This window comes from Pseudopodoces humilis, chromosome 6 (assembly GCF_049639895.1).
Source record: "Pseudopodoces humilis isolate 2021_Gansu_Grassland_sample_001 chromosome 6, ASM4963989v1, whole genome shotgun sequence".
Taxonomy (NCBI): domain Eukaryota; kingdom Metazoa; phylum Chordata; class Aves; order Passeriformes; family Paridae; genus Pseudopodoces; species Pseudopodoces humilis.
The window spans coordinates 56,751,723-56,777,751 of NC_142205.1; the positions used below are offsets into that span (position 1 = coordinate 56,751,723).

The 26,029-nt window shown below is 40.5% G+C and overlaps 1 protein-coding gene across 7 annotated transcripts in view; it reads right to left on the bottom strand.

Moving 5' to 3' along the window:
* OTUD4 (OTU deubiquitinase 4) overlaps nt 1-25,087 on the bottom strand; it is a 28,655-nt gene extending 3,568 nt beyond the window's left edge. Inside the window, exons 1-22 of one of the 7 annotated variants that reach the window (XM_014254772.2) lie at nt 24,954-25,087; nt 21,459-21,975; nt 19,826-19,909; nt 16,836-16,886; nt 16,479-16,525; nt 14,636-14,708; nt 14,058-14,139; nt 13,683-13,827; nt 11,731-11,788; nt 11,234-11,351; nt 10,943-11,007; nt 9,176-9,276; nt 7,795-7,919; nt 7,497-7,677; nt 6,766-6,931; nt 5,826-5,946; nt 4,093-4,148; nt 3,381-3,539; nt 2,733-2,871; nt 1,605-1,684; nt 1,415-1,529; nt 705-745 (exon numbers count right to left, since the gene is read on the bottom strand). In XM_014254772.2, the coding sequence (XP_014110247.1) occupies nt 705-745; nt 1,415-1,529; nt 1,605-1,684; nt 2,733-2,871; nt 3,381-3,539; nt 4,093-4,148; nt 5,826-5,946; nt 6,766-6,931; nt 7,497-7,677; nt 7,795-7,919; nt 9,176-9,276; nt 10,943-11,007; nt 11,234-11,351; nt 11,731-11,788; nt 13,683-13,827; nt 14,058-14,139; nt 14,636-14,708; nt 16,479-16,525; nt 16,836-16,886; nt 19,826-19,909; nt 21,459-21,623 (2,172 nt within the window). In that variant the 5' untranslated portion in view covers nt 21,624-21,975; nt 24,954-25,087. Of the gene's footprint in view, nt 1-704; nt 746-1,414; nt 1,685-2,732; nt 2,872-3,380; nt 3,540-4,092; nt 4,149-5,825; nt 5,947-6,765; nt 6,932-7,496; nt 7,678-7,794; nt 7,920-9,175; nt 9,277-10,942; nt 11,008-11,233; nt 11,352-11,730; nt 11,789-13,682; nt 13,828-14,057; nt 14,140-14,635; nt 14,709-16,478; nt 16,526-16,835; nt 16,887-19,825; nt 19,910-21,458; nt 21,976-24,953 lie in introns of all 7 variants that reach the window. The other 6 variants (XM_005525603.3, XM_088056902.1, XM_014254771.2 and 3 more) reach the window with 6 other exon arrangements.
* Nucleotides 25,088-26,029: the final 942 nt, after the last annotated feature.

The following is a 26,029-nucleotide window of genomic DNA, read 5'->3' on the forward strand; positions in this document are numbered from 1 at the left end:
GTATTGTTGCTATGGCAAAAGTCCCTTGAAATAAGCCCAAGAGCTCTCAGCACCTTGCCCCAAGTCCTTTGCCTGACATAAGGAGTAAGAAAGTAAAAAAGGAACATTTTTTATGTGCAGAAGGGAGAAATAAAGCAAACAGCCAGTCCTTGCCAAGCAATGGAAAATGTTGGCTGAACCTCTTCTCCAACCACACACACACAGATTTGCACCACATTTACACATACGCACTACTGTAATTACTGAAAAAAAGTGAAATACTGTTATTAACCTGAGCAGAAAGAACAGATATGCAGGTTACTTAAGGAAAAGATTTTGGGATCTATAGTGCAGTGGCTTTGCCAGTACACAGCCAGGGCTGCAGTCTGAGGGCATTTTCTCATTCCCTATTCATGTGATCTGAAATAAGCATCTTCACACTTAGGATTTATCTGGGACTTTGAAAAGCACAATTTGCTGGTCATGCAGCCAGAGCTGAAAGCCAATAGTTATCACTATGCTGCTGACATGAATTTGACTTTTGCTGACTTGAACTGCACTGTGGACAATTGCTGGAATCCCAGTTAACAGAACACAAAATAAGAAAGTACTTCAAACTGAAAGATGGACTTGAAATGTACAGCAACAAAACTCCTGCACTCCAAGTTCCAACATTTACAAGCGATTTTTATAACAAACATGAAAACATAAGTTTGAAGACTTACCTTCACACCAAGATTGAAGAAAAATCTAAGGATGTTCTTATCTAAAAAACAAGAGCAAAAGTATTTATGAAGACCTAAAATATTTAATCTGATACAAAAACTGCATAAAGTTCCATTTCAGTAGAGAACACTGGTGTTAAGTTATTGCTTGTCTTCAATTGATTAGTTGGGGTTTTTTTGCCACAGGAAGATCTCTAGAACACAACAGCAGTTTAAATTTCAGCTTTAACAGTCTGTGAACTAGTTTTTAAAGAAACAGTTCACTAAACAAACACCACTGTGCAGTCAGACATGAGATATTCTCTATGGGCATACGTTGCATTCATAGTATGCCAAAACCTGTATTTTCCAAGATTAATAAGGAAATACTCAACAGCTTTTAAATGACATGAGCAAACCTATTACTCTGACAGGAGCAGTTCTCCAAAGACAATTCTTTACATGCACAAAACCTCAAGTTACGGTGGGACAAGCTAAGACACAAAATCATCCTACCAGATTTCCAGGTGTGACCACTTGAAAGTCGCAACATTGACAATGCAAACTAAAGAGTTACAATTCTGTTCAATATTCCCTCCCACATCTTAAATCATGGAACTATTGGATCTTTTGACAAAGAATGACAACAGGACCCAAAAAAGTTGTGTTTATCTACATTTTAAGAAAAGAAGACCTATTTGGAAAAGTGGTGTAAAATTCAGACTTCTTACCTTTAGGTAAGTCTTCCCCAGTACTGCACAGGGAGTAAGGAGGTGCAACGGCTCTTTCTCCCTTTTCATTAAAAGGGAATCCAGGGTATAGCGGATCCTGATAGGGATTCAGAGTCTGAGGCAAAGGCATTAAAGGCTGGTTAACTGCTTGTAGCCACACAGGAACTCCAGCAACTGAAGCAGATGTTACCTGAGCCTGTGATACAATAGAGTCAGGTCCCGTTGCTGGTCCTGGCATCAGTGAAGAAGCAGGTATTTGGGTTGGAATACCTAGACGGAAAAAAACCCAACATACATATATATATACAGAACAGGTATCAATATAAATGGATATATGAAATATGAATAATGAAAATATAGTTATGGAAAATGAATATATGAAAATATATATGTATATAAAAATAAATAATCACAAACCAAAAGACATCAGAAAAGCAGGATTCAAAATGCGGAGAATAGTTTTCAGAAAGAATGAAACAAGTAGGTTAAGCTTTCCAGAAATAGCTAAATTGATCCCATGCTTCTTTTTAAAATTATGAATGCCAGAAGGAAATAGGAAGGAGAAAAAAATGGGGGAACTGAAACTTTTATGTGAATCGCTGAAGTTGTCATTCCGACTAGTCATTTAGAGTCAACTCTGAATCTGAGCTTAGATCAATTTGGCTGCACATCTTCTGTCATGGACACAGTCAAGTGAGACAGGATTGCCTCTGTCTCATGTGGACAAAGGAGGCTGATCTGAAAGCTGGTTCTCGTACACAAACAGCAGTGTGAGAGAAAATGCAGCACCTGATCTAACGAGCACTATTGATCCTAAGCTAATTCCACAGACCACAAGATATGCACAGCACACAAAAACCCATTACACATGCTTTGCAACTCAGGTCCAAATGGATCTCATTAGTTCCAGACATACAAGCCCCAAGCTGAGGCCTCAGTCAACCAAGGAGTCTATTATTACACGGGACACGGAGCACAAACACTTACCAGGTTTCAACATGCTGACAATATGTTCTACCTTAAGCAGATCCTCAAAACTCAATGCTATCCCACTCAAGAGGAAAAACAGCCAATTAAGTACACTACTCTCTCATACCTTCAGGCTAGGAGTCAAGCAAACTAGACATACAGGCAATTAAAGATCTGTTAGAAGTCTCACCAGCTTTCAGCAGTGAGAAAATACATTCCTATGAATGTCTGCTTTTGGAATGTGGAATTTTATGAGCCAGTGTCTCCTGTGGGTATCTTCAACTTAGTAAGAGGGTTGAAGTATTTCCAGGGTTAGTAACTTCTGATTAATGTTAATATTTCTGCAAACCTGCTGGTCCATATGTTGCTGGCTCACTTGGCCAAGCTGGCACAATGGCTGGTACAGAAGGCACTGCTGGAGGTAAATGCACCTCAGAGAAGACTGGAGAGGGCGTTGGAGTTATGGTCGTCAAGCACTCCGTCAGGTTCTGTAAAAACAAACAAATCTAAATTCCATCATGGCTGCTGACCCTGATGGCTCAGTCTTATCTGACTACCACTTATCTACTCCACCACATGGAGGTACTAACTAGGAACATACCCAAAGAAACCTGAGCTGCATCACTGTGTGGAGAGCTCTGCTCTAAGTTCTGTCCAACCATGCCTGTACCACAGAGCCAGTGCTGGAACCACCTCCTCATGCTTTAAATATCTCCCACCCAAAAGAAAAGCCACCCTCAAGCAATTACCAATAACCTCGGAGAAACCTGAGAAGGAGAAGCTAAAGAACTTAAAGGGAAAAGCACAGTTACCTTGGTAGAAAAGTATGAAATAACCCCTCTCTCAGGAAAGAATAGACATACTTTTACTTTTCTATCAAGGGCTGTCCTTTTACAATCTTTATACTTGACATAAGAGATTCCTAACTGTAAATATGAAATTTTAGCATTATCACCATAATGACCATGTAATTAAAAGCCAGTATTGTAATACATACGTGGCTGTGATGAAGCTCCCCTTTGTCTGAAGTGTCCTGACTGGAAAACTTTGAAATCAAACAAACATTTCTTACTTGCTCAGCAAGAATCGGAGAATCTGTTTTTACTTGTTCCAAAGGAGATGAAGCTTTTGGATAACTCTCATCTTGACTATTCTTCTAAAGCAAAGTTAGAAACAACATACACTGCTAGTCTAATAGTCAGATTAACTTTACAAACAGTTATTCACAAAATAATAAAAATAAACCACACTCCATACAAAGTGGGCTAAGCACCCATCACATATTATACTAGTGTGACATTTTGCTCATTGAAAGGACAGCAAAGGTTAAAAGCCAACAAGAGGCCACAAATCTTCACTGAACTTCAGAGCTCATGGTCTGTTAGCACAGTAGCTATTAGCAAACATCAAATCTTCTGTGGTCCCATTATACTGAAAGTACAGACTGTACTAAGCAATTACAAATCCAGATTCGTAACTGCTCTCGATAGCCCAGGTTTGAGGACTCCAATTGCAGAAAAAGACTATGTATAGATTACAGGGCTGAGGAAAGCTGACAGAAATACAAGCCTCCAGCCTTAGGAGTATTTCACTAAAAGCTCTAAAGCAGCAGCAGCAATCACAGCTCTGAAGGCAGCTATTGCTCTGCTAATCATGTATCAGAGAAGCAATAACATTAAAAAAAAATTTGGTCTTTTCTTTAAGATTACCTCAGATGAATTTGGCTCAAGCTTCTGACTTAAGTGGATCTGCCTGGAATTTGACTCTGCAACACCAAGACATAACCTAGTAAATGAACCATTACACCACTTATGGCTATCACAACTTAAGCCAGTTAGTTTGTCTTTCCAATATTAAACTTTCAAAATCAAACCTGTATCTTAGTATATATTACTTCAGAAAACTTAAATTTGTAATTTTACCAAAGATCAAAGCATCCTAAAACAAACAGTTGTTCAGGCAGTAAAAGAGCAGCTACTTCACCCTGGGTTCTCCAGGCTCTACAGGAGTTCTTTACTGATGTTTGGAAACCATTTCAGTGATGCTTGGAGAAAGCAGGAATAAAATGCAGCTGTCCCTTTAAATATATTAATCCTAAATTGCTCCTAATGAAACAGAAGTTTGTACTTTGCTTAAAGTGAAAGTGCTCTGATTGGCATTTTCATATTCAAGTGTTAAGATAACAGAAGCTCAAAGTCTTGTCTACTTCTGACTGAGTAAAAACAGTTTAGAACGTTGCAGTGGATTAAAAGATCTAGGAAAGTTTCCAGACTGCTTCACAAACCTTCACTTCTCAAGCACCAGTAAACACTTCAGTGGGGAAGACAGTGTTGAAAAACAGTCATGACATAATAAGTCATAATAATAAGTCATAATAAGATCTGAACAAGTTCCTCACGTTCTGGCTTATGCTCAGACCTGGCTACCACTGCTTGTCAATCACACTCATGCCCAGTTGATCAATAGCAGATATAGACTTTTAAAAAGCTGGTTATATACTCTGTCACAGCTAGACAGGAGTATAAATGGAAACAGTATTGATTTTGAGAATTACTGTCAAATCCCTGAGCAGCAATAAGAATCCCTAAACACTCAGAAGGAAGTATACTTGATTCCCATAGGGCTGTTAACCTAGTTTCACAAGAGGCAACGCAATCCAGAGCGTCACAAAAAGCACAGGAAGCTGAACATGCCATGCCCTTCATCGTGCCAAATCCATGATGACACTGGAGTCTTTACTTTCTCTACATGAACATTCCTTAAAAACGTGAATGTTCCTTTGCTAAGGTAGAAAAAAATTCCTTTGCAATTAGCAGAGATTGACTAACTACCTTCCTCCTGGTACCCAGTTTTCATCTATTACTGCCATGTTCCACTTCCTCACAGAAGAAGAAAAGCTTTAAGTCCATGAAGAGAAGCTAAAGTGTTGTAACTGACTGGGAGGAGGGAAAAAACCCAAACAAAATTTTAACCATGTGACAGCACTTTCTACTGTAAACAGTAGAAAGTACAACAGTAGTTGTTTTTCCAACCCTGTACACTGTCTTCTCCCTCTCCTGTACCATTGTATACTAATTCTTAACCATGCCACAGTGAACACTTTTACTTGCTTTTCTCATAAGTTACTCTTAAGGCTTCTTCCACTGGCACTTTCTGCCACACACTCTACAATTTTAAAAAGATCTAATTTAGGGTAGCTTTGATAAGTCTGTTTGTTTCTCATTCATTACAAAAATCCCAGCCAGAAGTCTACTCTCAGCCACACTCACGAAGCAGGGAAATGTACTTTCCTAACTCCAGCCCAGTTTAGTTTGGTACTGCTACTTAGGATAACTCCCCCCTCGACGCCTAAACAGATGCCTCATTTTGAATAAATTCTGAGGCTGGTAGCAAAACCAAGCAAACAAAAAAAGAGACATTATCTAAACCCATTTAGTTTTACCTTTCTCCTTCTGCTCTTCCACCTCTGCTGTCCACTTGCTGTTTCTTCTTTCACTATTCGAGAACTTTTTCTGGTTTACATTATCCACAGTCTGTGTAGCAGCCTGACAGACTGACTGATTCTGAAGAAGTTGACAAAAGCAGAAATATCACTTTATGTAATCAGTCCAGTGACACTTCATCATCACCTGCTATGATACTATAATGCCTTCATGACAAATAATATTTATGTCTGTGACAAGCAGAAAGGGGAAGGGGGGAATCTGGCTCAGTATCCTGCAGATTCATCCACTCTTTCTCCTTCATTGCTAAATTTTGCCAATTGTCCCTTAAGAGCATTCATGTCACTAGCTGAAGTGACAAAATCTGTTTCACTCAGACAAGAAATCATATCCTGCAAGTCAGCAAATACAGCAAACTGTTACTGCTCAGGGGGAGAGAGCAACCTCTGTCCCTTAGGCTTCAGTCTTTCACCTAGTCATTCTTTCCAGCCTTATTCTTGTTTCTGTTTGCCCTAGGATTTAAACCCAAAAAGCCCCACATCTCTAGAACAAACCTAAGTGGAGAGTAGCTCCTTACCCACAGAATCTGCTCACTTCCCTGGATGTATTGAGACTCCCACCTACTTTCATTAAAATTGCATCAACAGAACGATCTCTCCAAAATCCTACAGCTGCTCATGTGTCTCCCATAATTACATGCCTAAAGCCCTGTGTGGTGGATGTTCAATTATTCCCAAGATAAACTACTATGTGTATTTTCTTATCTTTAACATATAAAGCATCATAGATACCTGTATTTCTAATTACAAAGTGAGTGCAAAATAAATATTCCTCATTTTTGAATTGCAGTGTGATTCAAGGACAGCAAACCAATGGCTAATGAAAGGTTCACAGACAAGTATGGAAAATGCACTGTTAATTACAAGGAATACAGCATACATTGCAAAGAGCAGGAAAAGCTTGTTCATCCCGCTGCTGGATCTCATAAAGGGAACGGGACTCCTCTATGGCCTGCTTCTCCCTGCGCTCCTCTGGAGACAGCCCAAAGTAGTTACAGTCCCTGCTGCCATGGCTCAGCTCCTCACTTCGCTCACGCTCCACTTTCCTGGCGGGAAAAAACAAAGCAGGATCACTTGGACTAAGAAATTCCAGATCAAATCCAGTACAAACTTGTGGGTTAGGAGGGAAAAAAGATGCAATGATGGAAATAGAAACTCTACTGCAGCAGCCCAAGGAATCAAAAAGTCGCTACCAACAAACGCAGGCAAAACACTAAGAGTGTTTCAGGGACTTCTAATTCAGAACGCAAAGCAGCCCCCTATGACAGGTTCAGCAGAAGCTGAGAGAAGATCTTAGCCATGCCCAATAAGCACTTGCAACATTATTTCAGCCCAACCAAAAAGAAAAACAAGTACAACAAAATCCACACTAACATCCATGTTCCAAGAAAAAATATGTGGCTTTGTAGGCAGCTTCTGCCATGCAAGAAAAAAAAAATTATTATAATTTCCTGTGCTTGTGTGTATTCTTAAGGACTTGGGACACTTCCTAAGAATTCAATGGCAACATATTTCAAAAAGAGTATGCAGGAAGCATCTGAAGCAGGCACCTGGGCTTCCAGAAGCTCAGTCAAGAGTTCAAGCCAGGGAAGATGCTGTTTGCAGTTTTACCTTGCAGACTGGGAAGGATTCCTGACGGGAGCTTTTTGCTCAGTTGAGGTCTGATGAGGTTGGGGCCCAGAACACAAGAACTGATGCTGCCTGGTTCCCACAGTATGCTGAAGTCGAGGAGGTAGTGCTGACTGGGGTTTGATTGACTTGCTCTGATTCTTTGGCCCTCTGCACTCTGCATCTGTGATAGCAATGTGAAAACAGGTAAGACTTTAGTTTTAATCATTTTTCTTAAGCTCTATGGGACAAAACATCTGACAAAGAAGATTCTGCCACACTAAGACAGGTACAGTCCTACCAGGCTGAGCATTCTGCCCCCATGTTGGGTAAAACTTTTTTATCTTCTTCCCTGGCACAGTGTTCCAGCCCTCCATAGGAGAGGTCTGTGGAAGAGGTTTAAGGCTCTTCAGTGAGACAGCATGCCTACAAAACAAGGAATTATGGAGAGAATAATATCTTAAAAGACCAGACTGGGACTTGCATAAATTAATACCACATGTTCATTAATACTGATAGATCTTCCCATTTTTGAGAACATTTGCATTTATGATTACACTCAAGCAAAGTGTAGAACAGCAAAACCTTTTTTTTTTTCCTTTTTACATAAAACTGGTAGGTTGACACAAACTTATCAGTAAGGAATTATCAGCCATTTGTGAGGTGCCTATTGTAATGTCTTCAGGGCAGACAGAAAAAGGGGATGGTCACAAAAAGCACTGTACTTAAATAAAAGCAATATACTTAGATAAATTTATTACCAACACTGCAAATAGGTGCCAGAATTGAAAGATGTTACATTGAGGGTGCATATCCCAGAACAATTACTGCCTTTTTAAGTGAGGATGCTGTAGGCTGCTTCAAGCAACTATTTACATTATTTGAAAGGCAGACATTGAAACGGGTTAAACTCCAATTTAAAATGGGTTCAAACTGCAAGATAATCTTCATATCTTGCAGTATGTTTTTTTTAATAGAGATCAAATGAGATTAATGGGCATCTTTCTCATTTACCTTGATTGAAAGTGTTTCCTCTTCCCAAAATATAATCAATGTGTATTTTTTTGACCCAGAAGTCACAGGACTTACAGCAGAGCTCGGGATGTCTCAAACTGCTCTCTCCCTGCCCCCTCCCTACCAAAACACCCCAACAAATAAAAACCCCACCCCACACAACCAAAACCATCAAATCCACAGCAACAACTTTAATTTGTCCCAGGTAGGGCAAAGATAATGCTGATCTAAACAGCAACTCCGTATTAAAATCAGGCATAGCTACTCAGCCACCAGAGGAGCTCAGTGCTTTAACAGACCTTTCAGTATGAAAAGCTTGTCACAAATCCAGCATCTAATTATTGAGTACAAGCAACACCTTATTAGCCTGGTGACAATCTGTTTAGGATTGAATCTTGTGTACAAAAAATAAAATTAAAATACTATTAATGTAGTTACTGTTCTACACCGCAAGTAATACCCAGACTACACGGCACTACAGAAAGGAGTATGAAGTGATAATCAATTTTTCTTTTTTGTTTAATAGTGTGCTGTTTTCTTAACAAATTTGTGGTAGTACTGTTCCAAGTAAAGAAACAGATACATTTCAGGGGCTGAAGTTTAACTCTGAACCAAAGTAATGCTTTGTTCAGTTTGGTGCTCCCTCCTGAAAGAGATTAAGCACTCACTTTGCTCCAAGCTCTTCTACAAATACAACAACTGGCCCATTCTGTGAAAAAACTTCTTGAATATGGGCATTATAAAATTTCCCATTATGGTCTAAGCGCACCTGTAGAGAACAAGAGTAAGGAAAAAAAGTGGATTAGCTCTAAAGAGGACTGTGAGAAGAAGTCACTTTAAAATATCAACATTAGAAACACAACCTTTCCTCTGGGCAACTAAAGACATGAGAAATACACACACAGTTTAGTAAATGAACCAAAAACAATCCTCAATTTCTATGGCTTCTTCAAAAAGAAATAAAAATACTGTTGAAACAAACACACGCACAACACTAAACAAACAGCCCACAAACAAACAGCTTGCTGGGGAACGCTATTTAATGAAATATGCTTTTCAAAACCACATGAGAAAGTTAAAAGCAATCATGCAGCCAGGCTTTTCAGCTTTACTGAAAACACTCTTTCTCACAATACAACTCAAAGCTTTCCCCCATTAAAATCCACTTCACTTCAGTGAGATGTAGTCTAATTAGGAACATAATGAACACCAATTACTTCAAGAGTTATTTTCAAAAGGTTTTTTAAGAACAACTAAAAGAAGTTCTTCAGACATGATCATAGTGCTACCTGTTTGACTGACATTCTATGATCTTAAAATTATTCTGTTGAATAAAAAATAATTTTCTTCATGTTTCACTACAGTATTTGGCTTTACAGTTGTATTAATTTGGCCAACTTTAATTTCACTATTCATGTTTTCTTCCCATGTTTTTATATTATGTATTTACTGTCTTGCCACATACATATAAAATTTGACAGAGAGAATGTATTAATTACCAGAGTGTTTTCTCCTAATATTTGTACCCTTCAATAAATACTACACAAGACAGCCTTAGGGTCTTAAATGCAAATTTTAAGCCTATTAAGTACTATTAAGCAATAAATAATCAACTCAGTATTAGGTTGGTTTGGGGGCCAGGGTGTTGAGGGCTTGTGGGGTATTTTGTGGTTGGGTTTTTTTTTTCGGTTTGGAGATGTGTTTTCCCTGCAGTTTAGTCACTATGGTTGATTCCATCACACAAATAAAAAAGTACAAACTAAAAGAGCCCCTGTTTTGCATGATTACCCCAACCCCCAATTGAATATTTTGTCATTAATATTAGTAACTTTAATAGATGGTCAAATGTCCTAGAAAGAAACATGTTTAGCCAAGTACCACCAGTTTAATTAACACACCTAAGGAGACTAATCTATAAATTGAGAATTTCATGTCAAACCTTGCTTCTTCTTAAGCAGCAACACTTCATACAAATCTTAACAGAATTTGAAGACCAATTGTGTAACACACTTGCAACACCCTGAGAGGAAGAATTGCCCAAAACTTCAGGATTTGCAGTAATTAAAGCAAGCTGTACTTCATTACTTGGAAGTACTGAGATTTTATCAAAACTAATAAACAAAGAGTAATCACTATCTCCAATGTCAGACATAAATACATGGATCTACAGTTCCATGCTTAACATTGAGACTCCCAGTCATCTTATTACATATACGCTTGGAGTTAACTTTGTGGAACAGAATTGCACTGATCAGTCGTACGTATGCTGTAAGTCATGAACACTGCCAACAATTAAAGAACAAGTATATCCTCCTGAAGACACAAGCCAAGAGTATTTAGAAAGTAGCAATATCAAAATAGTTATCAAAGAGGGAAAATGGCCACCTTGAGCAAAATGTTAATGTGTCTCTAAACTACGATTCAATATTACTTACTTTACATTTATCTCCAATGGAGTATTGCATGCCAGCAGCAATAGAGAAATCTTGTTTTTGCTGATCTGTAAATACAGAAGCAGTAATATATTGTTAGTTTAAATATACCAAAAGGATTACTTTCTTGATAGAGTAAAAATGCAAACCAGGTGTTCAGGCCCTAAATCTGCCCACTGACCCCTATGAGGAAAACCAAACTAAACCTAAACTGCCACTTGCATCAGTTCTTCAGGAGGGCTTCACTTCACACAGCTTTCAAAAGCTGCAACTTTGAAGTATTCTGTTACTCACCCCATTTGGATCGGAGCCAAACATCGTATTCAACGTTTCTGTAAACCAAGGGATCAAGTGATTTCAGAACCTTTTTAGGCAACACCAATGAGGTGGGATTCCCATTGCTCTCAAGGTGCTGCACAGAACAGAACAAAGTGCTAAATGGTCAACTACACAGACATATCCAGCTTTGCATTTTTCAATCACAGTGCTCAAGCCTTGTACTGAAATATGGAAATGCTAAAAATACATAGAGCATAAAGAGCTTTGAAAAAAAAAAATTAAATGGTGTTCATTTAACCATGCCAGAACAAATCTAAGCAGCACTTAAAAGGACCCTATCCACCTCGCAGCACATCAAAAGTATACATTACTTTTCAAAGAAACAGGTAATTTTTAGGATATTATATGTTAAGAAAGCTATTAACTCAAGAGTCTCCCATGAATATTAAATACTAAAAAATATAGCCCAGTAAAAGTTATTAGAAAGAAAAGAAGTCTCAGTGGATAAATACCTTGTTGCCAGAAAGAGACTTCATTCCATTCATATCACTAACTGTTGTAGCTTTACTTCTGTAATAGGACAGAGGAAAGTTAAGTTTTCATAATGAATTACAGCATTACTAAGTCCTGAAAAACAGGTAAGACACATCTAAAAGGGGATAAAAATAGTGAAACTACAATTCTCTTTATGTTTTCCTGACAATAAGCATATCATGGATTATATTCATCTCTTGAAATGAAAAAGCTTTCTAAAATAAAAAACTGTATTTTTAATTTACTTTGATAAAGAAATAAGATTTTGGATTTAAGTACAAGTTTTAGGAAGTGTATCTTAATGTGTGCTTTGTTGTCACTCGGGGAAAAAAAAAAAGCAAGGGGTAGAAGACCAGGGAAACACAAGTCCTCTTAAAATTTTTGCAACTACATGAGGAAAACATTGCAAAGTAGACATAAAAAAACCCTTAAAACCAAAACCTATTCCATTAGTTAACTTGCATCAGGCACTCTAATTTACTCTTTTTTTCTACACCTGACATCACTGGAAAAATACTTTCCACAGAGAAAGTCCCAAGTATTTTTCCTACAACAGTTGTAGGCAACTCTTAACATTAACTTCTCCCCAAAACTATTGCACTTACTAACAACATAACTGAAAAATTTGTATTTATAAAATGAAAAGAATCTTCTGGAAAAATAGCTAATGAAACATGATTAAATCAACTTTAAGACAAGCAGAAGATTTAGGACTTCATAAACTCAGCAAAGTGTCTGTTCACTGGGTCAAGAGTCACATATACACACGCCAGCCCCTGCATTATAGGACATATGGTTTCAATCAAAAACATTGAGTTCCACAGCCTCCAGTGAGCATATGACCTTATTTCCAAAGGTGCTAAGGAGGTTAGCAGGATATTTTCTTAGAAATTCCAAAGATACAGGGTAAGGCTACTGCATTTGAATCCCAGGAAAGCTCCAAGATCAGAAAGCAGTCAAGATTTCCATCAGCTGACATTTAGCTATAATAATTGTTTCCTGAGGCAGAAATACTTTGTATTTTAATTGGCAACATTCCCTAGTATTTTTTTCCAAACACGAAAAAAAGCTAATCCCAGAACTCTTTTTTCCTGTGATGATTCCCATCATCTTCCTCTCTGTTATTTTCAACCTGTGTGAGAAACCAGCTCCCAACAGCTCTAAGAACTTCTTCTGCCACATGCCACACAGCAGAGCCCTAGAGAAGGACTGTAACAATCAGTGGGAAGAGGGGACATGATCCACTGATACAGAACCATCTCCACAGTTTCACTGGAATTTCATACAAGCCAGAATTAAGAATCCTATTAAACAGAAGAAAACCTGCCAATATCTAAGTGCAAAAATGGCACTGTGGATGATTGACTGTGCACAAGGAGTCAGCTCAAATTCTCAAAGCTTGCTGAAGAATTCAGCAAAAAACAATACAAACCCACTTCCTTAAGATCAAGATCAAAATGGAGCAAGCTATATCTGTATGTCTCCACTAGCTTCACCTCAAGCAGGTATTCCAGTTCCCAGATGTTTGGAAGCCATGCAAGCTGGATCGGATTCCTGTAACTCTACTCAGCTGCAGAGTGAGCCAAGTCATTCTCACAGTTTACCATGCCAGACTGGCACACTAACAATTCTCCCAGGGAATTCTGCTACTCTAAACAGGAAGAGGCACATGTTGCAATGGCAATAATTCATTATGTAAAGAGACTGAAACCTAGACTGCAGGAAGAACAGAGGAAGGCCAGAAGCCTATCCTTAGGGAAGTAAAGATTACGCATTGCATTCTTTCACACTTCTAACCCTACCTCTTTGTGCTTCTTTTCTTAGCAATTTTTAAATGTTTTCAACCCTGATTGCTGGATTCCACTACTCACCAGAAACTAAGAAAACTCATTTAAGATGTGTTCACAGGCAACTTTTCAATTTCATTTACCTGTAGTTGTCATCTTCCGAATCCGAAGCAGACACTTCACTGCTCCCATTACTTTCTTCTGTCACACCAACAGCGCTAAGTTCTGCCATGATTTTCTTTACATCCATATCAAAAACTTTCTCATAGAGCAACTCATACAGCAGAGCTGGGTAAGGGGAGGAGAAAGTGGAAGAGCAAAATCAATTACCAGCTAAATCAGTTTTTATTCCACTGTTTCAGATGGTAATCATACAGGCATTGACAACACAAACTGAACACCAAGCTACTGAAAATGACGATAATAAACTTCCATACAGAGCCTTTTCCGGAGACCTAATACTGATAGCTTTAAGATTTTTAGCAAAAATATATTTTTAACTAACAGCTAATACTCACACTGGCACAGAGCAGCCTTCTCTGCATACTCTATGGGATACACAATATCATAGTGGTTTCCATTTGAGAAGCACAGCAATACCTATTGAAAAAAATCACATGGATATTTTAGGCTTTGCAATTCACTTGATTTTTCATAAGCACACCCTTTAAATTAAATTTAAAGCACCCATGTGCTTTGTTATCTCTCAGGATCTCAATGTATCAATAAAACAATCAAATTTTTGGTGGATGTCCTTTAAACCAAACAGAATTTGAACAAAAGTCCAAAAAAAATTCAAGACAGAATTTTCAGTGCCTGAAAATTGATTTTTACAGAATTTTGTATTAGTAGAAATATATGCCTCACCCTAAATACATCCCATCTATTTAAAAAGAAGTGTTACATGTATTAACAGCACAGCTGCCTTAAACGGAGACAAAACAAACTGCTGAAATTAAATTCTCAGAACATTTCATTGTGCTGAATAATAAAGTCACATGCAACTACTTGCTGTTTATAAAGAAGCTTCTTGTTTATAAAGAACTTCTTACTTCAGTGCATCACAATAGCCATAGGTTTGTTTTTTTTTTTTTACCTTATCAGAAAAACCATTTTCAGTTACACGTGAAGGAGAAGCATTCGGCTCCTGGTATATTATGAAATCTTTCCTGGGGGGGGGGGGGGGGAAAAGTAGCAGATAAGAATTTATTTTAAAAGTAGTATCAGTAAAAATTTGAGCATTGAAGTCAAATTCAAGAAAGATACATAACCACAGTTATGTATAATCACCTAGTGATTTCTCTGCTGTAATCAATCTCTGTCATGATTTTAAACTTAAATATTTCTCTCTCTCCCTTTCATCCATAATGTTCTCTTGGAGTTCTTCGCTTAACAACCTGTCAATTTCTTCAACTTCTTTCTCACACAGGCAAAAGTGTTATCAGTCTTGCAAAATAACTAAGTATATTCACAGTTTCTGGATTAAAAAACAAAAACTTTTTACAACTACTCAGAAAAAGCAATTCTGAGTGGAAAAGAAGACTCATCCACTTCAGGGAGCAAAGAGAAATTTACTAGATAAGTGACCTATATTTGTGTGAGGTCCGAGGAGTGGAAGTGAAATCAAACCTATTTGTACTGAATTTCCATCCTATGCCTGAAAAGTCTGAAAGTCGCTTATTGAAACAGAACAGGAAATTCTTACTTCTGCTTCCCTTAAGTCTGCCAGCATGAAAGAAAGAAAGCAACACTTTGCCCATAACTCTATCACTATTCCTACTTTCCCTGAGATTCTTAATTGCCTTTTCAGTAGAAGCCTGTCTTCCCAAAACAAGCATGGCAGCAACTAGCCTTGTGGCCTCACCTCTGCAGTGAAATACCACATAAAAGTTGCATCTGTGCCACAAAACCATCATGTTGCTTTCAATGATAATTAAAAACACCCACTATTATCAACCAGGATTTGTCGTTATTCATTTAACAGCTGTGGCCCTGGATACCAGCATGGAACAACTACAAAATAAACTACTCCTATTTAGGAGAATACATTTCTCGTGGCCCGAAATACAACAGATCGTGACCATCCAGTTTCTGATGTGATTAAGCATCCAATTCTGCTGACTTAAATGGAGATATATCCCTCTACAACCTGGCTCAGTGTAACCATCAGACCTTCTCACTAAGCCTCTTGAGCCAAGCTTTGCTCTGACTTTCAGCTCAGTCCTCCCCCATACATGCAGGACATGCAACTCCAAGCTGGCCCATTGACCTCACAAAAAATACAAAGATACAATTCCATGCAATTTCCCACACATAGCACCCAAAGGTAATATTTAACTAGCTTGATTCTCTCCTCTTATCAGCTGTCTCACCTATGGACAAAGCCATTAATTTACAGTAAACATTTTGAAATTCTGAATTTTTAATGGGTTTATAAACAGCAGACAGTGAAGATGCTGTGGATTACTCACTGCCTTGCACAATAATTAGAAAGCAGTTATAAATATTCATCACATTGTTTCTCACTACTTTGTGAATAAAGATTTAGTACATAGGAAATGGGTACAGCTCACATATGAGCAATAGGGTTAGAACTAAATACTTGGTGAAAGACAAGAAGAAAAGCAATTTTAACAGGAAAACTAGGCTATTAAAATTAACAAAATACAAACTGTATGAGATTACCCACAATTGGCTGTGCAGGTGAGATAAATGGCATTACTGCAAACCTGTATTCACATCGCAGATTAAATGTCATTTCCTAAAGTCAGTTCTCTATTTTAATTTAACCCCTTGACAGATGCAATTTTCAAATATATTTATAATTTTATGGAGAACTATGGTATGGTATAACATAATTCTATCTTTCCTGTTCCAACTGATTTACTAACAAAACAACAGAAATTATCTCAGTAAAACATACTGAAAGGTTTTCTTACTTGTACATAAGAGAAAGGGCACTTATTTCTACTTGTCCAACCCATTCCTGTATTGAAAACAAAAGAAAACCAAGTTCAAACAAACATACAATTATACCTCCTCATAAGCAGATCAAGAGATGCAAGAAATCATTGTTGAAAATAAATATATGAACACTGAATCTGGAGTTCAGCAAGACATAACACAATTCCCCAAATCATTTTACAGTAGAGAGTACACACATAAAACTATATATTCACATAATTCAAAGACCTCCTAAGCTCAATCAAACACACTTGAAAGGAAAAAAAAAATCCAATTAGCCATCAACTTCAACAAAAGTACTTGCTTTCTATTATAAATGAGGTTTAACATACCTGTGGATTTTCCAAACTTTTTAAATAATCTTCAAATGGCCCCTCTATGAACTGTATTTAAAAAAAAAAAAAAAACAGAAAAACAACTAGCAGTAATTAGTCATTTTCAGTAGTGCAGCATATGGAATCCCCAACCTGTGACCCACTGTACCAATGGGAATGTACCACTGAAAATGGAAGTCTCCCCTGCCCTCAAAAAGCTTACAAACTAAATATAAAGGGATATTGAAATGAAGAAATGAACAGTCAAACACATAGGTTTGCCTTGCAGAAAATAACCACATAAACAGCTTTAAAAATCATCACATGAGTGAAAATAAACCAAACAAAACCCCCCAAACAGAAACTCGGCAGACAAATGGGGAATCTGGAAAAAAGCAAAGATTATGTCATGTAGATGTTTATGGGCAACTCATCTCGGGCATGCAGAGCGTCACTGAAGAGAATAATTGTGCACTTGAATTCAAATATCCTGTTAAATAAACAGCAATGGACAATGAGAAACAGGAGTCACATTTCCATAGTATGGAAGCAGTGGTAAGATCTAGTACAGCCAACTCAGACAGCACTTTTTTTTCTGTTCTCTATCACCTCAAACTGCTTTTACTTTCAGCAAAGGATGCAAACAATCAGGCTACATTTCAAGTGCCAGCCCAAGAAAATGATCTTTCAACTGCATTCTCTAACACACATGAGGAGGTCAAATTCAAATGTGCCAAGAGCAGAGAAGGGTGCTGCAGACAACTTCAAAGTGTTTCAGCCACACTGGCCACAGAGAGGCTGCCTTTAAAAACTGCTCATTAGTCACAATCTGTTTGATTTACTTGAAATAAAGATCCACAGAGGTGCAAAACAAGAAGGAAATCCCTTTGTGAACTTAAAACTAGAAGCTGGATGGTCTCTTTACCCACAGTGAGTAAGAAACAAGATAAGGAGAACTGAGTGGAGTAGTGAATTTTTAAGTTCTGTTTAGCCATTTGGAAGTGAGAACTAACAAACCTGGCCATCATTTTTAATTTAGATAGAAGCAATCGTGTGTGAAGTTGAAAAAGGTGGATCAGCCCAACATCATCACAGACAGCAGTTACTTTTTGTGTCAAAATTAAACTGAAGATTTGCATAGAGGAAGAAAGGAAGGCCACCAGGAAGTTCTCATAGGAAACTGAAGAGTTAGAGAATAAATGTAACACAGCAGCAATTCAAGATAACACTTCAAGAAAGGCTGAGGATGGAATTGAAGATGGTGGCTACACTCTTGAAATCTTGGTTTTAACAGTATCAGTTGGAAGAAAGACACAAATTCAAGCTGAAATTATTACAGCAGACAGAAGAGAACTTCAGGAAGCAGCACCATGTCAATAAAGCATAACTACTGTGGAGGCAGCAAGTGAACAGCTGAACCAGGAGATTAGGGAAAGAGACATTTGTTGTTTATGCTGTTTGGGTTTTTTAAAGAGAGAGAACAGTGCTGTATCCCAGACAGAAAACAAAGCAGAGTGAGAGACAGAGGCAGCAAAAGAGATGAGCAGAGCTGAAGCGAGGTACCAGAGGGACGAAGAACACTGGGAAATGAAAACAAATATGAAACACCTACTCTCACAAGAAACTTTTCAAATGGAGACTTTTCAGATGGACAGCAAAGATGGACAGAGGAGAGGTCACACCTTGGGATAATGTCTGAAGTGAAATAAAGAACACTGGGACCAGGAGTTTGGATAAGAGAGACCAAAACAATACTAAAGCCATGCTAAAACCAGCTAGGGCTAACAAAGCAGGGATGGGAAACGATAATATGGGAAACAACATACACTTAAGAGTCAAAAAGGGCATGGAATTTCAAAACACTACACAATGGAACAAGAGAACAGGAGTAGAGAAGCAGATACTAGAGTCAGCGGGGTAATTCTGGAAAGAAAGGGATTAAAAAGTCCGCAGTGAAAAAATGACCTTAAGAAGAGAGACATCCAAGAGTCAGAAACAACTGGAAGGAGTCAAGTCAGAGCAGCATTGTCCTAGAGAGTTCTGTTGTATTATATATCATTATATATAATGTATATATGTATATATGTACATGTATAATTATATCACTATATACTATATCATTAATTCCTGATAACTTCCACATGGTATGTGATCACTCACATTTGAGCTGAGGGTACTAGGTCAGAAATTATAGCACAAAGACACACCCTTATTCCTGCTTTCCTTCTCCTCCCTATGCCAGTGCATACCTAAAACAGTCTTTGTATTTTGGATTTGGTAAATTTAGAACAGAAAAATAGAGTAACAATCTTCTAGTAGCAGATCCTTACACATACTCACTCCCTTTCTGTTTGTCCTGGAAATCAGGTAACAGTATGTACACTAGAACCCATAAAAACACAAACAGAAGCACCACTATTGATTAATACTCTTTTAAAAGGAAGAAAAAAAAAAAGGAATTTGTAGCCTTAATACTAACAGCATTGACCAAATATAATGAATATCACAATATTTTACATCCATGGTTGATGAAAAACTTAGTTACAGATGTTTAGGGAAGAAAACCTACAGTGCCAATGCATAATAAACTGCAGACCCTGAAAAGAATTTCACTAATCTCATCAGTCAAATCCTTTATATATTGGAAAAGTAATTAATTAGCACAACAAGAACATCTTATAACTTTTATTAAAGTAGGCATTATACTACACTAAAATCCAGATTATAGTAGCTTCACTATAGACCACTGAAGATTAAGTTTGCTTTCCTTTCTTCATGAGTACTAAAAACTCCTCCTACACCACATCACTCCAATCCAAGGAGTACACAAGTCTCTCCAGGCTTATGAAAATGAGTTATTACCACATATGTGCTAATTAATTTAAATAGCACCGATATTTAGCTACAATGAATATTTGCCACAAACACAGGGAGGTGCAAAATATACCAAAGCAGAAGGAATAAGGTAACTTTTCTTAAATGCTGACAAAGAAAACAAAAATACTTACTGCTTCAAATTTCTCCCTATGTTTCCGAAGATAGTCTACACAAGCCATCCTAACATCAATGTGCCGAGACTGAGAGTGCAACACCTAGGGAGAGAGGGAGAAAGAGAACAAGGTGACATTGGATCTCAGGAGTTTTGATGACAGGCCACAAATAATTAATGACTGCTGTCTAAATACAGGTTTGGAAATACTCTAGTTTTATTTTTAAGAATATTTAATATGCATACTCATTCAGCAGCAACATCTTCAGGCAAGTCAAACTTCAATTACTTAATAAAAAATTAAGTAACTGCAGAATTCACAGGTTTGCTAAATTCAAGCCTTCAATTTTATGAGGATTTACGAAGCAAATTAATAGCATTTATTGTTAATCTTTAACTGCCTTCTTTGTAAAAGACTTCAGTTAACTGAAAGGAAGTCACAGCAGGAATGGATGAGGAAGTCATCTACCAACATGTATTCATTCAAACTAAGTCCAACCAATTCTCACGGTGCATGTTTACCTTCTCTTCAACAGGCCTATTGCCCAAACAGTTTTTTGGAAGCCAGGAATTCAGTTCCCAATATGACGCCCACATTCTACCTCCTGTTCAAATCTCTATTTGAAAACTACTACTTTCATCGCAGGTTCCAAGTTATCTCAAGTACAACACAGAAGTTCCAGACAATTTAAGTCTCTTGAAGTCCTTACACACCACCCTCAAAATAAATCACTTCCAAATTCAGTTTTTCTGAATGAAGAGTGCACAAATTAGACCAAATTTGCAGATAAACACTTAACAACTCTCAATTAAAGACCTTAATTTCCATATCACTCTCTCGAGTGCGTTCATAACAGAGGTCATTTCCAAACTAAATGATTCCATAAGAATGGGATGTTAAAAATGTAATAGCTGAAAAAAAGTTCTATCAACACTTGAGTGTGAGAGAAACTTTCTATGTATTAACTTAAAAAGTCAAAATAGCAATATATATATTATATATATATTTCCTTGAGATAAAAAAACACCCACTTCCAATCGATAGTGTTTGCTTGCCCGAACTTATCAATTCAGTGGGGAAAGGAATTTTTTTAAAAAAAGTGATCCGTGTATAATTAGCACAGGAATCTGGGTTCCCACAATCAGAAGCACCAGAGCTCCCACTGCTGTTTGCTTGTACTTAAGACAAGATGACGCTGTCGCTTTTTTCCTTTAACACTAACACTGAAATGGGGGAGGGGAATTCAACAGGAAGAACAGAAAATAAATTACTTTCTCAAATTTTATAGTCAACTAATTAACAAAACTAAGAACGTGGCTTCTCAGCTCTTTCCACTAAATTCCTTTTCCTAGACAATATCATACCCAGCAGCTGTATTCCTGTGTTGAGATCTCACACTGAAAAAAGCTCTGAGGAGGCGGTGGAAGGTCAAAACAGATAAGGATTTCTTGGTGGCATAAGGCAGCTGCACACATATAACTTCTCTCACCTCACAAGGTGGAAATCATTTTAACAGTCACGTTTTTCACTGGCACATGACTGCATAACCTTAACCTATACCTGTCTGCGTTATAACACTAATTACCACCCACTAATGAGATCCACTTCCCATGCTTTCGTGAGAAGGAGCTTTGTTTATGTAACCAGTTACCTGCTCGGCCACAGCCCTGAAAAGGCAGGACCCATCCTTGGCCACTTTCTTCCTGTACAAGCCCTGAGATCGCAGGTAGCGGTCCATGGACGTGTCCCCGGGGGCGTCCCCGCCGCTGCCGGGATGGCTCTGCTCCCCTCCACCGGCCCTGCCCGCCGCATCCATGTTCACCGAGGAGAACGCCGGACCCCTCCTAGTCCCACATGGCGAGGAGAAGCCGCGGCGCAGCTCCGGGGCCGGGCACAGGTGCAGCAGCCGGAGCCGGGGGCAGCGCTGGCCCGCCGGCAGCCGCAGGAGCAGCAGGAGCAGGAATGGGAGCGGCAGGAGGAGCAGCAGCCGGCTTCACGTTGTCCACTCGCATGTGGGGAGCGCGGAGAGAAGCGGCAAAGTTTCCTGCGCAGCCCGGACTCGCAGCTCCGTCACTGCCGCGGCTTCCCGGCTGCTGCCGAGGGCCGGGGGCAGCTCCGGCGGGTCCCGGTGCCGGGGGGAGCGGGCGCGTCCCGGGCGCGCAGCCGGCCTGCAGGCGGAAAACAAAAGGGAAAGGAAGGACACGTGCGGCCCGCCGGGAGGGAGGGAGAGAGGGAGGGGAGGGCGCAAACAGGAGCGTAACCTGGCGCTTATTTTCACTTTCAGCCCGGGCGCTGCTGGGAGCCGTAGTCCCGGAGGAGGAGGAAGCAGGAGGAGGCGGACACAGCGCCCGGGGCTGGGCTGTCAGCCTCGCCTCCGGTCAGGATCATTTCATTGCTTCTTAGTTTTAGAACCGACACGGGTGGGGTGGGGGGGTTGGTGAAAAACTCAACATAACCCGGTAGTGTGTGCCCGCAGCCCACAAAGCCAGATATATCCTGGGCTGCATCCAAAGCAGCGTGGGCAGCTGGGCAAGGGGGGGACATTCTCTCCCCCTCTACTCCCCTCCGCTGAGACCCCACCTGGAATACTGTGTCCAGCTCTAGTGCTCCCAGCACAAGGAGGACATGGAGCTGTTGGAGCAAGTCCAGAGGAGGCCACGAAGTTGATAATGGGAGTGAGGCACCTCCCTCGCAAAGACAGGCTGAGAAAGTTTGGGCTGTTCAGCCTGGAGAACAGAAAGCTGCATGGAAATCTTACAAAAAACTTTCAGTATCTGAAGGAGACCTAAAAGGAAGGAGGGACTTGGAACTGTAGTGATGGGACAAGAAATAACAGGTTTAAATTCACAGGGTGGAAATTTAGCTTAGGTATCAGGAAGAAATTCTCCACTGTGAGAGTGGTGAGACACTGGAGCCAGTTGCCCAGGGAGGTTGCGGATGCCCCATCCCTGGAAGTGTTCAAGGCCAGGCTGGATAAGGCTGTAGGCAGTCTGGTCTAGTGGGAGGTGTCCCTGCACAGGGAAATGGAGCTGGGACTAGATGATCTTTAAGGCTCATTCTAACCCTTTTACATTCTATGATTTTGTCCGAAACCTAATCCACAGTATGTGGGGTTTGTGTGTTTAGTTAGGCTTTGCTTGGTTTGGGGTTTCCCCCAAAACAGATTGTAAGATTATTTTTTAACTCCATCCACTTGCAAGAAAGAAGATCAAAATAAAACAGAGATAATTAAATTAAAAATTAATTAATTTTAATTAATTAAAAATGGATTTTAAAATGCCACAGCCATTCAGTATTTTTAATGTATTACTTTTCTTGTATGCCACTCTTGTAAGATGCCCAAACATTTCTATCACAATCACATTATTAAATTTTGCTTGGCATTGTAAACAGGATTTAGAAGGTTTTGATGCACAACATGTGACAAGAAAGGATGCTCTTCAAACTTGTAAGGCTGACAGTAATAAGCCTAGGGAGGGTGGTGACTTGAGATCCCTAGGTAATAATAATATTTATTATTATATATATTATAATAATATATATTATTATAAAATTACTTAATAAACACAAGTTATTAGGCAGCCCAAGTCTAGCGCTCCACCAGCTCCTTACAAGCAGCATCGTTCTATCTTTCATAACAGAAGCTCAGGTTTGCCAGAAAGGAACAAGAAACAAATGCCAGTTCCTGGGATCTCTGTAGACAAGGAGAACAGAAAGTGAAAGAAGCGAAAGCAAAGCTCTACCCACAGCCGGACCTCCAAGACACAGGGAGCTAGTGAGGCAGCACGGGGATGGATGTTTTAGACAAGGGGATAAAAATACCGGCAAGGGGCTGGAGGAAAAGCTCCAACTTCTCCTCGGAAGATGGGAAAGTTCATCTAACAAGGCTGAACTATAAGCAGTTGCTGCCACTGACTCAGGTGCCACATTAATTCAAGAAACTCAACGTAGCAGAGTCCTGCATGTAAGAGCTGCTTCTTCTGTAGATAAAAGTTATTTGGAAAGATGCTTTTGAGACCTATCAAACTGGTGTCCAGTTACAGAGTTTCTTAGGAATATTTTTCCTCCTATTTTTCCTCAGTCTATTTGTCATGTGAGAGGCAGAACTATGCTCTAATATTTAACAAATCTGTCTTCTCGTATATTTCAGCCTTTTGTCATTGTGATTCTAAAGGCTGGTGAGGGGAAGGGCAAATGCCTTTCATCACATCTGTTAGACTCAAGAATGCCTATACACACTAGGCCATTCAGTATGTGACAGGATGTAAATGTGGTCCTGTTAAGTGAATACACAGAAAATTAGAGCATTAAAGTCTTCTAGTTGTCAGTATTCTAAAATCCTGCTTTTCCTGCAATCAACCCCTTTAGCTGATCAAGTGATGATGACACACAGATTTTTTTTCCAAGTGCTGCTCTACAAGAAACAATCCATTTCTACAGGTTTAGTCCTCAATGAAGAAATCTACTCCATATGCAAATTTGCTACGGCTCAAGGATAAATGCCTCCACCCAAAGGCACCTGAAACACCTCATCATTAAAATAAATGCTCCATCAAGATAAGAATGACGAAATTATAACTCACGAGTTATTACAGATGTTCTAATTAGAGTTCCTACAGATGCTCTCATTAGAGTTAATACAGATGTTCTAAATAGCCAGTAGCTTTATTAACACTTTCAACCAGCACTTGTACCACGTGCAGCAGCTCCAGCCACGAGTTTCTCCTCTCACTGCCCATACCCTGAATCAGCCCAGGAAGCTGACTCAAGCTGAAAAAATTTTTTCAGGGAAAAAAAAAAAAAAAAAAAAAAAATTCAACTTTATCTTTAAACCAAGATTGGTTTTGTGATCCAGGTCACGGTCTGCCTGTCCCAACACCTGGGCCAGCAACCTTGGGGAGAGCAGCCCGGTGTTTCCCCGCCTCGCGCGCGCCCTTTCCCGGTTCGCCACGCGCCTCCTCCCACCCGCAGGTCGGGCACGGGCGGCTCTGCGGGACAGGCCGGGGACAGGCACTCGGGCAGGAACGGCCCCCCGGCCTCCCGCAGCCGCGGCTGCAGCCCCACCGTGCCCTGCCCGCCCGGCCGCCCCCCCGGCACCGGCACCGCCGGGGCCGCACTCCCGCTGCCGCCGGCTCATGGCACTTACCGGCCCCCTCCTCCTCTTCTCCTCCCTACGGACGACGCTGGCAGCGGCGGCAGCGCCTCACGCTCCTCGCCTCGCCGCGGCCCCGGCACTTCAATCTCCCGCGGCGGCCGCTCCGCCCGCGTCGCTCCCGGTGATGCGCCCGCTGCCAGCCCCGTCCCGTCCCGCCCTCCCGCCGCGCCGATCCCCCCCGCCCGCTGTTGGTTTGTCCCGCCGGCCACACCTGCGGCTCGCACCATTCGCAGTGCCGGGGGGACGCCGAGGTGGGAAAGAGGGGGGCGGGGGGCGCGCCCGGATGCCGGGGCAGCGAGCGGGATGTAGCGCTGGGATGCTGCGCTGGGATCCGGCCCCGGTCGGCTCGGAGGAGCCGGACAGTGTCCAGAGAGCGTCAGGCGCCTCGTGTCGTCCTCACCCGCAAGGCCCGCAGTGGTACAGCCGAGAAACCTCTCCTTCCCCTCACCCAGCAGGTCCCAGCGAGGGGCGGGAACTGCCGTGTGCCGGCGCTTCCCTCGCTGCGCAGCCCGGCCGGAGCAGCCCGCTCCACCTCTGGGGTGCAACGCGAAACGTTTCTAAGCCTTTTCCTGACGGGCCATTTTTTTTCTTAGTGAGATAACAGCCCGGAAAACAGGTGTGGGGCAGGTCAGGGGACAGCCCGCGTCACGCCGGCCGCAGGGATCACGCCACAGCCGCACAGGTCGGAGGGGACATCCCACAGCCGCTTGCACTGCCGGATGGAGAAGGTGCTGCTGAAATGTGCCCTCTGTACGTGCGTGCTGCCGCAGTAATTGCGTGTATTTCTGAAATATAACCATATAAAAATAGCGTATTCTCGTATTTCATTGCTCTTCCTCGGAAATGCTCTAGCAAACATGAAGAAATATGTGAAATGTTTGCAAAGCAGTAGTGGGAAGGTTGTGAGAAGAGTAACCAAGTGTGTAGCAAATTCAACCATTTTTTTTGTCCCCTGACTGAAAAGCTCGTTCAGGCTGGGAGCTGGAAAGCCGCGTGGCCAGCAAGGCGAGGGAGGGGATTCTGCCCCTCTGCTGTGCTTGGGGAAGAGCCCACCTGCAGGGCTGCAT